The sequence below is a fragment of the Elgaria multicarinata genome, chromosome 7, assembly GCF_023053635.1.
Source record: "Elgaria multicarinata webbii isolate HBS135686 ecotype San Diego chromosome 7, rElgMul1.1.pri, whole genome shotgun sequence".
In the NCBI taxonomy this organism is placed as follows: Eukaryota; Metazoa; Chordata; class Lepidosauria; order Squamata; family Anguidae; genus Elgaria; species Elgaria multicarinata.
In genome coordinates this window covers 88,066,412-88,083,218 of record NC_086177.1, presented here as the reverse complement: position 1 = coordinate 88,083,218, position 16,807 = coordinate 88,066,412, and the positions used below count along the sequence as shown (strand labels likewise).

Sequence of the window (16,807 nt, the reverse complement as noted above, 5' to 3'; positions counted from 1 at the left end):
CATCTCCACCAAATCCATCTCCAATGGCAGCAGTACTGAGAGAAAGGCCTCCCCTGAAGATCTCAAAACCAGGGCAAGCTTATATGGGAGGAGGTCTTTCAGGTATCCTGGTCCCAAGCTGTGTAAGGCTTTATAGGTCATAACAAGCATTTGAATTATTCCCAGAAACAGATAAGTAACTAGTGAAGCTGTTGTGACAGACAGTCACATGAGTCTGGCCACAGCATTCTGGATGGCTGAACAGTTTTCAAACAGTTTTCAAAGGTAACCCCACATACAATAGTCCAAACAGGATGTAACCAAGGTATGAATGACCATGGCCAGATCAGACACCTCTAGGATCTCATTTAAAACTGAGATTTCTCAAAATGCTCAAGATGACACACAGTCATGCTAGCTTGCCATACTCAGGCAGTTTCAAACCATTCCGGCAAAGATACTGAGGCAACTACCAGTTCTCTGAGGGGATAAACTGGGCTGTATCACTTCAGACTGCAGGTAGGCGCTCACACATCTGACTCATCTGCCATATAATAAGTTGTCTTTATGTGTAAAACTAGCATGTCAGCAAGATTTCCAATGTAGTTTTCTACCTGATATGCTAGTATTCTGTGCAGGGTTGTTGTTTCTCTTAATCAAGCATTCACTCATCTGCAGTCTGAAGTAGTACAGCTGAGGCACAGTTTTACCAGCTCAGTGAGACTTAGGTTTGAAAGATGCCCCCTGAGAGTCTCTTAAAATGTGAATAAAGGGTCTTTTGGAACTTTCAAGACTACACCAGCGATATATGATGGCATGCTTGTGACTGGTCAGTCACAGAAGTTTGCAGGTACTTTAGATGACATCATCAACCTCCTGCATATCTACTGTACCTTCTCCTGTTATCCTGTTCCAAAAAAGCCCTGGAAATCCCAATCCCTCTGAAATATTATGGGATTTCCTAACATTCAGCTGTTGCGCTACAAAGTGCTCACTAGAGCATGCTGTCCCATTCAAAGCTATGAGCACAAAGAGGAGGGAGAGTTTTCAATTACAGACAACATGGTCGCCCCTCTCTCCCTGTGTAATGCAGCCCATTTCAGTTGCACAAAAGAAGCAGGAAGCACAAAGCCCCATAAGGCAACATGATTTCCCTTTAATAGAGAGACGTCCAATATCCAGAAAAGCTTATGCCAGAATAAATTTGTTAGTCTTTAAGGAGCCACAACACTGTTGTTTTTGCTGCAACAGACTAACAGTTACTCCTCTCATACCTAGCCATCTAACCTGACAAGACATAGAGCAAGGCCTCAAGCATGGATCTTAAGGAACAAACAGGTTCATATGGAAGTATGCAGTTTCTTAGTATTTTTAAGGTTTTTAATCTTTTGTAAACCTCCCAGAGAGCTTTGGCTATTAAATAGTTCAGAAATATAATAATAATAATAATAATAATAATAATAATAATAATAATAATAATAATTGCAGTCTGCTGGCAGTCAGTGTGGATAGAATAGAACCAGAGTAATATGTTGTAACCTTCTGGTACCAGATAACAACCTGTATGGTTTGGCACTCTTGAGGTTTTTATTCCACTCTCAAATTACTATTTTAATGTATCCCAAAGGCGTCACTCAATACAGTTTACGAAACATAAAAACAGCAACTAATCATTAAAACACATTAACAAACTAAAAGCAGAAGCTGCAGCAAAAAACAAACAAAAAATAACAAAATAAATACCCAACATTAAGGAATAGCAGTAATGAATGCGTTTAAAGAGATTGTTTTAAATTCTACAACAAATCACCACCTCTTCTTTTATACTTTTATTTAAGTACTGCCTTTAAAAATAAAAAAGTATCTTAAGCCACCTAGGGAATTTATTTGAATGGCAGGATATAAATTCCTATAATGGATACACATAAATAAGTACATTGAACTATGTATTTCACTGCAGCTTTACACATATTTGGAAGGCACAGCCAGCTCCAACCTCTCAGCAGGTATACACAATAAACGCATGTGACATTGCCTTTTTCAAGCAGGGAAAAACTTAACTTGTGAAGCAGCCATGAAGAGAAAGTATGTGTGCGAAAAAGTTGGAGGCTTTAACACTGAAATTAGCCAACAAAATTCTTTTTATCTCTGGACAGTTTGGTTTTCTTTGATTCTCATGTTAATCTTGTATGTACTAAGTCCAAGTCAAGTTTATTGTATTTAGCAACAAGCCATTATAGTTTCACATAGATGTGTTACATTCATTCATTCCCTTGGCCTTTGTACCACAGCAGTTTGTGTCGGGGCAGAGTCAAGCTGACCCGATATACATCAGGGAAAGCTAAATAAGAAGGCAATAGTCTTTCTCCTCAGTAAACCAAGAGGAGGATCTTTACACTGTCGCTGGTAACCCTGGTTCTTGAGGGTGGGATACTTGTATATCTAGACTAATAACACCCTTTATTAGGACTTATTGAGGCGACACAAAGAATGCCTTAAGACCAAGTACATTGTGACTGTTCAGTCATCCCAATGAAGGTCGTAGGCGACGGTTACTGTTTGGAATTTGTTTTCTGTCTCCTGCTGGAAAAAAGCGGATGGCTTCCCCTCGGTCTCCCACAACCAAAGAACCAGGGCGGGAAAACGGCTGCTTTTGACACGAACTGGACAACGGGCAGGGAAGAAATGGTGCAGTGGGAGACCTTAGGAGGTCTCCTCCGGACCCGCGCCGCCTCCATTTCCTCCCGCATTCCCCTTCTTGTTAAAGTCAGCGAGAGCTTCCCCAGCCAGCCACCCGCGCGCTCCCATCCTTCTCGTTCTCCCGCTCACGTTATGTAATGCCGAGGCGCCGCCATTGGCCCGGCGCGGGTGCAGCCGGATAAGGCGTTGGCGGGAGCAGCCTGGCCTGGCTCGGCTCCGGGTGGCGCGGGCTTAGGGGGAGGGGCGGCGCGGCGCGTGCGCACGGCGGCGGCGAAGGCGGCGCTGCTGCTGCTGGCGGACGGGCGGACGGACAGGAAGGAAGACGTACAGGAAGGCGTACGGGCTCCTCCATCCTCCTGGGCGGGTGGCGGCAGCAGCTGCTGCTGCTGGGCCGCGCGGAGCCTTCTTCGCTAGCCGTCGACTGACGCCTCGCAGGCGGGATCCCACAACCCGGGTAAACGAGGGGGTTCGGTTACTACTGCTGCCGCGAGGCCGCCGGGCCTCAGAGGCTTCGCGGGGGCAAGGGAGAGGATGGCAGCCTGCTTGGGGCGGGCTGAGTCTCTTCCATCCCCGCCTTCCTGAGCCCAGGGAGGACCCCTTTATCCCGAGGGAAGTTTCCCTGTCAGGGGCTCGGTGGCAGTGCGGGGAGGAGATACTTTTTGGTTTTTGGGCGGGCCGGAGTCTGGGCCTTTCTGCTCCCACAGATCCTTGTGTTTGGGGTGGCCAGGCACATGGTTATGGTGGTCTCTTGTGGCCCTGCCCTGTAGGGGCATTTGCCACTTCTTTCTCCACTCTTCTGGGGGTAGGTTATGAGTGGGTGAGAGGTGTTTCTAGCCCCCATCCCCGCCGCGAAAGCTATTCGGGCTTAACATTTGGTTGTAGGGGGTTACTTGGGACTGGCTGTTGTTTCTGCGAGGTCAGCTTTTAAAATGAAATGTAGAATGTCAGCGCAAGTGTGCCAGAAAGATACTTTTCTATGTAGTGCTGTGGGTTTTTTAAATGTTCTTTTTAAGGATTTTAACTCTTTCGCAGTGTCCCGTATCTTTAGATTGTCATCTGGGTGAAGTTAATGCTGGAGATATTACAGTAGCTTCCCTGGAAGCACTTGCTCATCTTGGATAGGTGTTTTGGGGATGGTATAATGTCAGTCTTCACCGAGGTCTGGTTCTTGAGGCCTTTCTTTCTCCAGTCAGGTTCTAGCACTTGAGTGTGTGAAACAAGGTGACAGCTGTATTTCACGGCCGCACTTGGCCCCTTATGTTTTCATGCCAACACGATTCCTGGCCCTCTTTACCTTTTGTTGTTTCATTCTTTTCCATGCAGTCACATGGTGGGACAGAGCCTGCTGTTTTCCTTCTCTTCATCTTCTGAAGCAGTTTAAAATGGGGTTGAAATGCTTGTATATATTTACCCAGACCACAGTAAGGATTAAATATAAGGGTGTATCATTGAGTTCAAATGAAGTTGAATGGTAATTAATCTGTGTCCAGCTACATGTGTAAAAGGCAGCTGTTGGTGTCAGGCCTGAGATATGAAACCTTGTTACCATTTGTTTCTCGGTCACATGCACTGGCTGTTTGCAGACTTAGATATTTCCTGTTAGAAAACAAGTTCTTGCACAAGCGCTATGTTTGACAGCTTAATATGTGTTTTAATTTTTCCTAAACTTTTTTTTCATATTTAGTTTTGAATGCTTGTTTACTTATCTTCTTCAGAAAACTGTTTAGCTGTTGATTTCTGCTGATGTTAATTAGTCTCAAATAGTACACTGTTTCAAAGGTTTCATTAAACAGTATGCTGCATGCTTTTTAATACAACCATATGACTATTGCCCAGGAATGCATTTAATAGTCTGTTATGATTTCTCCCTACATATGCAGAAGACTACATTAGGACTAAATACATATGTTGGGTTCTGGAAATTTATATCTGGTGGAAAAACAGAAACAGTCTGATAACGTGTGCTGCTATGTGTAGCTCCAGAAGAATTGTTGTGTGGTGTTAAGACTTTGAAATTCTTTTGGGACTTAGCAGATTGTCAACCATATCCAATCTCATAGATGGGTTGAATATTTGCCATTAGAAGCAACATCCTGCCCAACCTGCTTTTTAAAATTCTCATCTGTTTCAGCTAAGGTACCCATAATCTTATTGTAGTCATGACAAAACAGTTGTATGCGTCTTATTTGGAAAGGAAAACATATTGGCATATCAGCAGCTAGTGTGCAAAGCCCAACTGATCTCTACTTTACTAATCTACCCAATGTAATAACTTATTATGCAGAAAAGGTTTTTCCTTGGAACAAGAGTATCTAAAGATTCCATTAAAAGAAATACTTTGATATGTTATAGAAAACAAATGAAAAGAAAATAGACCTATTAAAACTTTGAACACTTATGGGTATGTGAATATCTAAGGCAGAAGATTCAGAACTACATCAGTTGTTAAAATAATGTCAGTTCTATGGCTAATAATAGAGGACTATGTAGTGTGGTCTAGTCTAGTAAAGCATTATGCTTATATCTGGGAGCACTGATTTTATAGGTTCACTTACTGACACGTTTTGCATGATCAAATAGGTCCACCATTTTGAATATGGAAACTGTGGTGGGCAGACACCATAGCTTGTTGTGCCATGCAAACTTGGGTGGTATGAATTATGCGACAGTTAAACAACCCTCGCATAACTCTAGAACAAGTCACGGTGGCTTAGCGTGACATCAAAACAGGCCTTGCGTTTGGCTCTGGAAAAGGTCATTCTTACAGCCTCAGCTCCCACTCTATAACCTGAGAATAAGGGTGCAATCTTACACATGTAGGACTTTTTCAGACTAAACAACTCCCAACATTTTATGTTGGCTGGGGAATGCTGACTGTTGTAGGATTTTGTTCTGACTAAACAAGCATAGGATTGCACCCTAAGTGATCTTTCTCATAAGAGTTATGATTAAAACATACACACACACACACACACTGTAACAGTAACTTATATTTGCATAATAAGTATATCCAGCATGTCAAAGTCTCTCTGTCTTTTTCTCTTTGCTGGAATGTGGATCAAATGTTCCCTGAAAACTGAGTTTTAGCCCACTTATTTGCTAAAAAGCCGTCAGGGTGGTGCACAGCAGTTTTAAAAAATAAAACCTTAAAACAATAAAAACAGTAAAACATTAAGATTTTAAAACAAGTACACAATTTAAAAAGGTAAATGAAAAAGATTAACTGTGTTTGGGAAACACACCATTTCACCTGGGAAGAGCCCCCCAAATGCCCCATTCTTTTGGAAACAATAATAAAGAGGTATAGCCTGTCAGACTGTAGGATTGCTATTTCTGTCACTATACATTTCTGTGTGCTATTTCATTCTCCTTTTTACCAACACTAAACAAGCAAAGCTTATATTTACCTGCCCCCTTTTAGCTTTTCACAAGAAATTGTCAAATTGCCTAAATGTTCGGCACTCAGTACCTTAAATAAAATACTTTGGATTTTAACAAACAGATATAATGACGTCTTCAAAAAGAGCTAGAGGGTTTATAATATTTCTGTTTTAAATCCTTGTTTTATTGATTGCTAGTTCTTGAGCTCTGTTGAAAACTTATCTTTTGATTAATACTTTATATATTTACTGTAAGCAGTAATGTACCCCAATTAATTGGGCAGCACACAAACACACATAGTGATGTGCCTTCTCTAAGATGCCTGCTTACATACAGGCATGCATCAAATAAAAATAGTATATTTCTTCACAGCTATTGATTGGAATTGTGTGCCAACTTACTTCATTTAAATAATCAACTAAGACTTATACAATTATGTTTTTTTTCATTGGGTTGCAGCCATAGTAAGCAGTCTTTGAGCCTCAGAGTAAATGGTCAGATGCACATCTTTTAAAAATTAAGCAGAGAGGACTGGCTTTGCAGTCTTCAGCTTTGTGGGGTTCATTTGCCTTCATGCATTAGTGATCACAACCAGACTGGGTTTGCAGTTGGCTTAAAGCGATCTTTCTTTAAAAGTTTCAAGAGTACACTGGGATAACTAAGGTGTCTTGGGGATGTGGACAAGATTTTATTGCCCACAGCTCTTCAGTCTAGTCTACTTTATCCAACAAAATGTTTTTCAAACTTGAAATAGCATATCGTGATCCTTCATTCTATGCACTTGCAATCAAAAGCAAAACAACCAAGTAAAGAATACTTTTTTTGAAGTTCATATGCCATCTGTTGGATAATGGGGAATGAGCAAAGGCAGTGGAGTGGAAAGAAATTTTGATGGGAAACTTGGAAGTTAATGCAAATCCTACCCAGGCATGAAACTCATGGGGTGACTTTGGGCCCATTGCACACCATCAAACAACCCTAACTTATCTTATAGAGATGTTTGGGGAATGAAAAGGTATTGCCCCATATGCATGGCCTTGAGCCCCTTGAAGGATGGACAAGGTACAAATGCAATATGTTAGCATTTCTGCTGAGCTTTTTTAGGGGGGTATCACTAAAGTACAGCAAAAGGGGCTGATTCAAATTAAGGCAACGGTAAATTAAGTTTCTTGTTTTGTAATTCATATATGTCAGTAACAGGCATACATATTGATTGATTGCTATAACAATTAAAATGTATTGGCTTTGGTATGCAGCTAAAAATAACTTTTATATCTAGGAACATAATCTAAAATATTTGGTCATGGAGCCCACCAGTCTTTTGCACTACTTAAATATAACTGCTTACAGATGGGGTCGGTAATATGGATTTCTGTTTGGTTTTCTCTCTCCATTTGCAAGAACACTAAAGGCTAATCATACCATTCTCTGCATGTCATAGAATAGCAGAGTTGGAAGGGGCCTACAAGGCCATCGAGTCCAACCCCCTGCTCAATGCAGGAATCTTAGTACTAAGATTCATGCACCTTAGTACTAAGTCCCATGGAACTTACCCCCAAGTAAGTGAACATAGAATTGCATTCTTTTTAATCATATTTAATCACTATGCTATATTGTGGCAAGCATATATTACCTACCTTATGTTTGCCTTGTAACATGACAACACAGAAGGTTGTATTTGCAACAGAGAAGCTGTTGCCGATGGATTTTCACCTACAAAATCCTGCCTGTGATTTTTACCTGTAATGCACACACCCTTTACAGTGGCCAGGATCCATACATTCTTGGCAAACATGGGTTTGAGAGAAGGTATTTGATGTGGTATTTGTAGTTCAGCACTTTGCAAATTCAGTTTTCTTTAAGGTGAATTATCCAAAACTTGACAGAAGTAAGAGTTATCCTTACTCTGCATAGAACAATGTTTCTCCATGGCATGGAAAGTGAAAGATTGTTTTGGTTGATAGTCATACATATTCATAATGTATTAATGGGAAATAATGCAGAACTTGTATAATTTGAGAGCATAAAATGGGAGTATACGATTACTTGTGGGCTTTGTGCTGATTCTGTAGAGATACAGAATGTTGCCTGCTGGATCCCTTCTAGCATCTTTGATGACTTTCCAGTCCCTAGATCCAGTAGGAAGCCCTCCATGTGGCTCTTTCTTTTACATAGAAGAAGAGGTTTTAACATGGTAGATTCATTCAGAAGATCCTTCAAACCATGGCTTGTAGGGTTGTGAATGAGCACGGTTCACAGTGAAAGACCTCTGTGCTTGCCACCTCTCATACACAGCTTAATTCATTACTTCCGATTTTACCAAGACTATAGTTCATGTCTGAACAGGCAAGCTGTGGGTTGATTAAAACAGGTAGTAATTAAGCCCTATGCATGAAAAGAAAGGAAATGCCATGGTTTGAAATAATGACAACACAGCTAATGTGACATTTAGGTCTTGGATTCCATTTTAAGGAATTAAAAGTGCAGACTATAATATGTTTGGGTTAAATCCGAAAGACAAATTTAATATAGAAATATGTACTTTAACAAATCTGATTGTTACTTAAATTTAAAAACACCTTTAACAGTTCTGCTTGATTCTGCATCAAGCATGTTGCTGATGTGTTCTCACAGATAAACATTGTGGATTAACCTGTTGAAACAACAGCTGATAGTACAGATGTGCCTGTAGCATGTGTGAAATTTCAGCATGCCCTTGGCAAAAATTACAATAGATTTGTACTTATCACGAACAAACCTGTACAGACATCTTTTAAAAGAAGGTGTAAATCCTGAGATTGTATTGGCTGTTCAATTGAACATCCTTGTGGTTCTTTTGCTCGTTTGTGTACATCAGTACACTTCTAATTTTGCTTAATCGCCAATGTGTTTTATGTTGATGTGTAGCTAAAGTTCAGCTTGCTTACCCTTCCTACACATAGCCTTAGCAAGGTTTCATATTTCTTTTGTTTTCTTTCCTTCCCTAATAGTGGAAGACAGTTTTTTTATTAATAAGCATCTCCCCTTCTATCGTGTGTGGCTTTTAGTGGCTGGTCAGTCCTTATTCACTTACTTTCAGCTATATTAGTGAGCACTGGGATACTGTTATCCTAAGATTGCTGGCAACTACTTCGTGGAAGCTACTGTTCTAAGTTCAGGTGGAGTACTAAAGGTGTTAAATACCAGGAATTCAGTGAAAGATTCCTAGCATTCCATTCACATTGCTATGTAGTTAATCTAAGGATGGAACAAAACATTACAGCAAACATTCAGCTGCCGCAAAACATAATTGGCTGGATAGGACAGAACATCATTGGCTGACAGGAGCAGGGAAATGCAGTTGTAATGATGTCCAGAAATGGGGTAGGTTTTTAGGAGGCGGAGAGAGTAAATTGACATAGGACTGCCAGTTTCAACAGCAGCCATGTGCTTCTTATGAAAATAGTCCCATCTTCAGTTTGCTGTATAACTCTTAACTGAGCTGTTTGAACCTGAATTCTTTTCCTCAAACTAGAAATGTTGTGTTATCATTGAGCTGGTGAAGTGACACCCAACTAGGCCCTCTGTGAACTGGGTGACATCAGTGGACATCACCATACTCACTGATGTCATCAGCCCACCCGTTTTGCTTTTCTCTGTGCTGAGAGAGGTACTAGAGCTGGGAAGAGTGTCCATCCCTCCCAGTGCCAAACTAGTTCCCAGCTTTACATGGCAAGCTTTGCCCTCATGGGGGCCGTCCAAACAGATCTCGCCAGACCTGTGCTTGCCTCAGGAAGAGTTGTGAAGAATGCTTATAATTTTTCTGTGTTGAGGCTGACTTTAAGAAATAAAAATCAACTTTCCCCAGCTTGGCACCCTCCAAAAGTTTTGGATTTTAACTTCCATCAGTCCCAGCCAGTATAGCTAATGGTCAGGAATGCTAGGAATTGTAGTCCAAAACATCTGGAAGGCACCAGGTTGGAAAAGGCTGCTTTAGAGGATGTCTTCTAAGGCTGCACTGCTAATTATATTTACTAGGGAGCAAATTCTTTGTACCCAAGAGACCTTATTTCTGAGGAAATTTGCTTAGGATTGAGCTGTATGTGAGTAACCTGCTGTAATGGCTTATGCACTTAATTTTAGATATGGCTCGTGGACAGCAGAAGATCCAGTCACAGCAGAAAAATGCCAAAAAGCAAGCTGGAGCGAAAAAGAAACAAGGCCATGATCAGAAGGCTGCAGCTAAGGCCGCTTTAATATATACCTGCACCGTCTGTAGGGTAAGTTAAGCAAAGCATTGTGGCAAAACATTCTTTAGGCCACAAATGGAGCTCTTACAGTATGAAACTGTAGACCTTGTAAAGAGCATCCTTCTACCTCTGTGTGTGTGTGAGAGAGAGAGGCACACCCCATTCTTCCATCATGTGGATCAGTGACTCTTACCCTGCAATTGGTATTACAAAAAAAAAACCAGATCCATTTGTTTCAATGGATTTTTGTTCAGCAGTGCAAATTGCGGCCACAGAGACCTGATCCAGAATGGTACTGCAGTGGCAGAAAAGAGTTAGCGCCTCTCTACCCCCCACACCAGGGTCCCAATCCAGAGTGGGATCCCAGCATCTGCAGTGTTCTGCTCTTCCATGCTGGCTGGGAAGAGAAGCCTTTTCCTCTGCGGCCATCGCAGAAGAGGAAGGGCGGAGCCGAGGAAGAGAGGCCCCAAGAGCCAGTGGTTGCCCATACCTAGTGTGGAACAGAATCATTCCAGATGGGTAGGGGGGAATGAATAATTTGGATCTGTCCTCCCTGTGACTTTTCACCTTTAAGCAATCTCCCCAAAGGTCTCTTCTCCGTAGGAAGTATAGAAGGGAGAAACCCCCATAGGAATATACAGTTTAATGCACCCTTTGCGACAGTAGCAGCCATTATATCAATCACCTTCTATCTTCTTGCACCTATTTGTATGAGTAAAATCCTTTCCCCCCAGTGCTGGCTTTCAGCTGTTGAGGATTCTATGCTAGTAAATCAAAAAGGTTGCCTAGCAACCAGTTGTACCTTATGTCAGACGAAGATGCATGTTTGTGTTTTGTGGCTCCTGCCAGTTCTGCAGCACTTGGGAAATTCCATGCCCTGTGCTACTGCCAGTTGGAGGGCATAACAGCATGTGTACAGACAGTGTAATGAATTATTGCTAATCAGTAGGCTAAGTGGTCAAGGGGAGGGAAACTGAAACATCCATCTTCATGTGACCCTGGACAAGGGACGTTTCCGAGTTATAAGCTGCAGTTCAGCATGAGCTTCCCAAGGCAGAATGCAATTGAAATAGCAGATATAGGAACATAATAGACAATGCCAATAAAATAGTCTGTCAATGCATATAACAGACATGATACAAGGGTCAGGATGGATTAACGTGAACATCTAGAGGTAAATAATTACACAGTTTCTGCCTGTATACACAGTTGAGTGCAGCACTTTGCAAAGCAGCTGTATTGGTCAAATAGTGGGGTGAAAAGCCTCTTTTAATTACATAGGAACTTGTGTGTTTCTAGACCCTGTTTCCATACACATTCCCAACACATGGTGGGTGTCTTGCTTGTAAATTGTATTACTTACATAAATGACAATAGAATGGGTAGTGTTGTGGGCCCATGTAAATGCCATCGTGTTGAAGAAACAACTGTTAACTGCTGGATAACTCTGTGTGTGTGTGTGTGTGTGTGTGTGTGTGTGTGTGCTTCGTACATAGTTAAAGGCCTCTTTGATAACTTGGTATCTGCCTTTCATCTTTGTTGTTAGAGGCCATTACAGCAGATCGGTTTTGTGAGAAAGTGAACTATAGACCTTATAAGGGCAAGTTAGATATAGAAGGAAAAGGGGGCTTCCATGATTGTAGCTCCACTGTAGGTCGCTTTCAATCAGTGCTGTTGCTGAAAATAACAAACACCATGCCAAAGTTGTTCAGAGGAGTTGTAGAAAAGTAAAGTCCCACTTACAGATTAAAATCTAAACAGGAATACAATAGGGATTGTTACTGCATTATGCTTTAATAATACTTACATTTTTGCATTTCCCAGCATTCAGAATGCTATACATTTAAAACTGAATTTGCTGGTTCTGGGAAGGAATACCAGCTAAATAAGGTAAATATATAAAATGGGAGCAGGGATGAAGGCACAAATACATGAACAAACTTGTGAAAAAGATCAGAATTAAATACGGGTGGGCAAACAGTTTGAAGAAGAGATGGCAGAAGGTGAGGAGCAGTACCTACCAAGCTAGGTTGCTATACAACCAAAGAAGCTAAACCAATTCCACTAACCTTGAGGATGCAGAAAGAGGAGGCTGTTCTTGGGACTGTGTGGAATTTTGTCTTGCATAAAGCTCTATTCTGTCCTTAATCAGACACAGATGCCAGATCCCAAGACCTTCAAACAGCACTTTGAGAGCAAACATCCGAAGACTCCGCTCCCTCCAGAACTGGCTGACGTTCAAGCATAAAGTTCACAGGTGATTAAGTCTGTTTAAAATTTGAATTAATTGTGAATTAAATGTAAAATAAATCCTAGGAATGAACAGATCAAAACTTGCCTCAGATATATTTCATTTACGATATTTATAAATGCAATGAAAATGGAGAGCTAACAAGTGTAAAAACAGGTGCTTGGATTAATTTTGTTTTGTTACATGTCAGATTTATATTGTCAGGCTGTTAAATAAGTAGTACATCAGCTAAATGTGTAATGTTTACCTTTATTTTTAGGCACTTCTGTTATAAGGATTTCAGGTTAATTTAATTTTGAAAAGACATTATCCTTAATTTTTGGATGCTTACAAATAGATACAATCATACAAGCAATTTAATTTAACAAATTTACTTTTGTGTTGCAGGTGAATACATGGAACCTATTGACTCTTCTACTGTCAGACATTGCATAACAAATCTGCAGCTGCTTTTCTAACAAACTGTTGATCAACAAAAAATGAAGGGGCTATAAAAACATTCATATTTTTATGCTGTTCCTCTTGGGCTTCATGTAAAGACAAATCTATGTAACTGTACAGTTGTGCCCTACTTGGAAATCTGAAAATTGGTTCATTCTTAAATTTTTTACAGTTGTAATTATATTGATGTTCATATTGTGTAAAATAACTCATTTAATAAAATAGTACTTTGATTTTACAATATTACAGGTCAAATGCTTGTAGAAGTTCTGTTTTCAATATCTATTTTATTTGCCTTATAAAATCATAACAAGTGGACTTCTCCCCCAGCCAAAAACTAAGCCGTGTCATTATTCTAACACCCTTGCTATTAACAAAGTCCACACTAACTAGAAAATTATTTCTCCATTCAATATGCTACTTGCTTTGGACCTGGTTATTTTCTAAAACACTTAATGTCTTTGAGCAGAGAAGTGTGTTCCTTCAACTCTGTATAGTCTGGAGTGCCTGTTCACTGTTGTACATAAAGGCGCTTTTATCTTGGATTTATGCACTGGAGTCATCTGCATTATCAGTGAATCATCATGTAGTACAACTGAACTTTTTTTTTTTTACATGATCTGGATGGTCACATTTGGTATATAGCAAGATGAAATAATTGATCTCTATTGTGAAGTTCCACTGTGTAACTTCTTAAATGCACCTATGAGAAGTCGGCCACACTGGCTACATTAGCATGTAAAAATGACTACTGTAATTGTTTCCCTCTTTGAAAGCAAATGTTGAATAAGTCTGTTCGAAAACAGGATAGCGCATGAAATAGAAATGATGGCTAATTAAGCTTTGATTATTTGGAGCTGAATAAATATGGCTGGGTAGCAGCGCTGCTTTATGTTTGTGGATTATCCAAAATATGTTTTGAACAAGATTCTGATCTCAGGTGTAGAGTGTAAAAGTTCTGTCCTGTTCCCCCTTCCCCCTAAGGCTGTTAATTTGTGACAGGTGTCATTCTTTAGGAGTGATTTGTTTCCCATTTGTTGGACATTGGAGGAAATATTGACCAAATTTTCCTTGCTTTGTGCCTGGGTCATTCACCTTCTAAATGGTTCTCTTAAAGTAATTCTTCAGTTAAAAGACTACACATACAAGTTGCATATTTGATGCATAAAGGTAAATAGCAGCTCAGAAAACCATTTGCTTACCTTTCTGATAAGCCACTTCAGTTAAGCTGTCTTTACTGTAGTCATTCTGGGATGAACCTTACCAGTTACATAGCTGTCTTGCACTTGTACACCTGACATTAGAATGTAGCCCTTGGTTCATTTTGTTTCCTCACCTGAAGATAACAGCCTGATCACAATATGACAACTTGCTCCCAGTAGGTGAAAAATCTGCCTTCCAAACTGTTATGGGGTGCTTAAATGTTGAAACTGAATGCTTTTTATAAAGTAATTGAAAGACATTTGTTCACTAATTTTACTTTAGTAGTTTGTTTTTGGAGGGAATTCTAAAAGGCTGCTTTCAGATAAGTTCATTGCTCAAGCTGATACATGTAATGTTTTATTTCAGACTGCTTAGCAGCAGATAAAAGCTATTGTTTGGGAACAATAAACCATAGGTTTTCTACAAGATGTGACCCACATATGCAGACTTAGCATTTTTCTAAATTGCTGTCATCAGTAGCCTGTGTCTATGCATTGAGCAAGTTAGATCTTGGTTTTCTACACTATTAAATCTGTTACAAATGGAGAATTTGTTTCTAACCAGTTAAAATGACCAGAAACTCTTGGATGTTCAACACACATGAGAACTAATGGGGGAGGGGGGCAGTAGGGGGATCTGAGGTGGTTGGACCTTGGATACTCTGTTGATTTAAAGGGGTAGGGATGAGTGTGGGGAAACTTTCCTCTTCCCAGATCTTGTGGATGGTACCCTGTTAATTCTGGATAAAAAGACACAATTGTGCATTGTAACGTGTCTGATTAAAATCTTTTAAAAAGCAAAAGTGTAAAATGTGGTATTTCCTGCCTATTTAAAGCAAGTGTCATTTTATTAAGCTTGATGCTGGCTGGGCAGCGTTAGTTCTTTGTTTAATACAAGGAATGAAAATGACAGAGCAAACATTTTACTCAACTTACCAAGCATGAGTAATTTGAATTTGGAAACACCACGATATGGCGGGGGGTGGGGGGAATCTTGGCACGGATCTTGGTGAGCTGCCCAAAAAAATTGGCTGTGATGAGCAATGTTGGCCTCTTGGGAGTAAGCAGGCCAGCGTGCTTTGTATAGTTTATTAAACCACCATTCAGTTGTTATGTTACACTCGAAATGCTCAGGATATAATCTGCAAAAAAAAATTGCACACGGATGCATTTGCTCAATCCATATAAAATTGGTCATAGTCATACCAAAGGATCAAGGACTGTTTGCATGTACGTTAGTTGAAATAGTGTTCTTGTGAAATACTGTGAATATCTCACCTTTTGGAAATGGTGTCTTGGAGTCGGGAACCCTTGTAAAATGTATAGTATAAAATACTGCAATGTTAGTTGCAGAACCTTTCTTAACCCGGTTGAGTTGCTAGGCTCTCAAAAATGGATTGAGCCATCTGAATTTTAAAACTTTATGCGTCATGTCAAATGAAGAATGTTTCTTTAATCCAGCTATGTATTAATACTAGTTGCTTTTTATCTGCTAGGGCAATGCTACATCTGCAGCAGTAGGATGAAATTGTATGCATTGCTGCAGAGATCTTCAGGAGATGGATGCACCGCACAAGAAGATACTGGCTTATTACACCAATTCATTGGGTGGGCTAAGCGATAAACTGTGGTATTGCTTGAGCCTGAATTTTTAGGGCACAACTCTCCTAGAAATTACTGGAGTTAAAATTTGCAAAGGTAATGTTAAAAGGCCTGCAATGTGCTTCTGTTCCAGAACAATTGACTCCCAAAGCAGTTCACATCAATCAAAAAGAGACAGGCCCTGCCATCAGGCTTACAAGACACACAAGGGAAAGGAAGGGAAAAGGAAGAGAAAGGAAATCAGTTTTTCAAGGTCAGAACAAGGTGGTGACCTATAAGCAGGTATTTAAATGAACCTTGAGCCAGGCTGTTCTTCCATTGCCAGTGTTCTTACTTGACTAAGTTCCATTGATTTCAATAGGTCTACTCTAAGTATGACTAAACCTGGATCCAACCAATCATAAACATGCAGAACTGTAGTTATTTACATTTGCCCTCAGGAAGAATCTAAGGATAGCCTTGTTGGATCCAACCAAGAATACATCTAACACAGTATCCTATATCTATAATGGCCAGCTGCCTACAAGAAGTACATCTGCAGCATATGAAGGCAACTATTGCTCCTTCCCACATCTGCTACCTCCAGTATCAGAGGCATTAAGCCTATATACACCAGTTCCTGGGGAACATGGGTGGGAGGGTGCTGTTGCACTGTGTCCTGCTTATGGGTCCCTGGTCAACAGCTAGTTGGCCACTGTGTGAACAAAGTGCTGGACTAGATAGACCCTCGGTCTGATCCAGCATGTCTCTTCTTATGGCACCTGGTATTCATGGGCACCCAGAACTGGAACACAAAGGTTCCATTTAGCTATCATGGTCTATATTGTTGATAGAAAATCACCTGTTTTACTGGTTTTGCCTTGGTGGTTTGCTGCATGATGGGATGATATGTCTGTATGTATGCAGCACTCAAAACCTCAGCAAATGAAACCAAGTACCAAGATCATTTTGTGAAAGGGCCATCTGATTGTCATGCCACAATAAAGAATAGCACTTAGGTTTGTATAGTTTAATAACTTAGA

At 40.4% G+C, this 16,807-nt stretch overlaps 1 protein-coding gene across 2 annotated transcripts; it reads left to right on the top strand.

The window, feature by feature from the left end:
- Positions 1–2,995: 2,995 nt before the first annotated feature.
- Positions 2,996–16,443, top strand: ZNF706 (zinc finger protein 706). 2 transcript variants are annotated; one of them, XM_063131004.1, is made up of 4 exons: positions 2,996–3,133; positions 10,183–10,319; positions 12,442–12,546; positions 15,919–16,443. In XM_063131004.1, exons 2-3 carry the CDS (start codon positions 10,185–10,187, stop codon positions 12,535–12,537), a joined length of 231 nt encoding a protein of 76 aa, XP_062987074.1. In that variant the 5' UTR covers positions 2,996–3,133; positions 10,183–10,184; the 3' UTR covers positions 12,538–12,546; positions 15,919–16,443. The 2 variants fall into 2 exon arrangements, with proteins under 2 accessions (XP_062987074.1, XP_062987073.1); XM_063131003.1 differs by lacking the exon at positions 15,919–16,443 and adding an exon at positions 12,928–14,986.
- Positions 16,444–16,807: the final 364 nt, after the last annotated feature.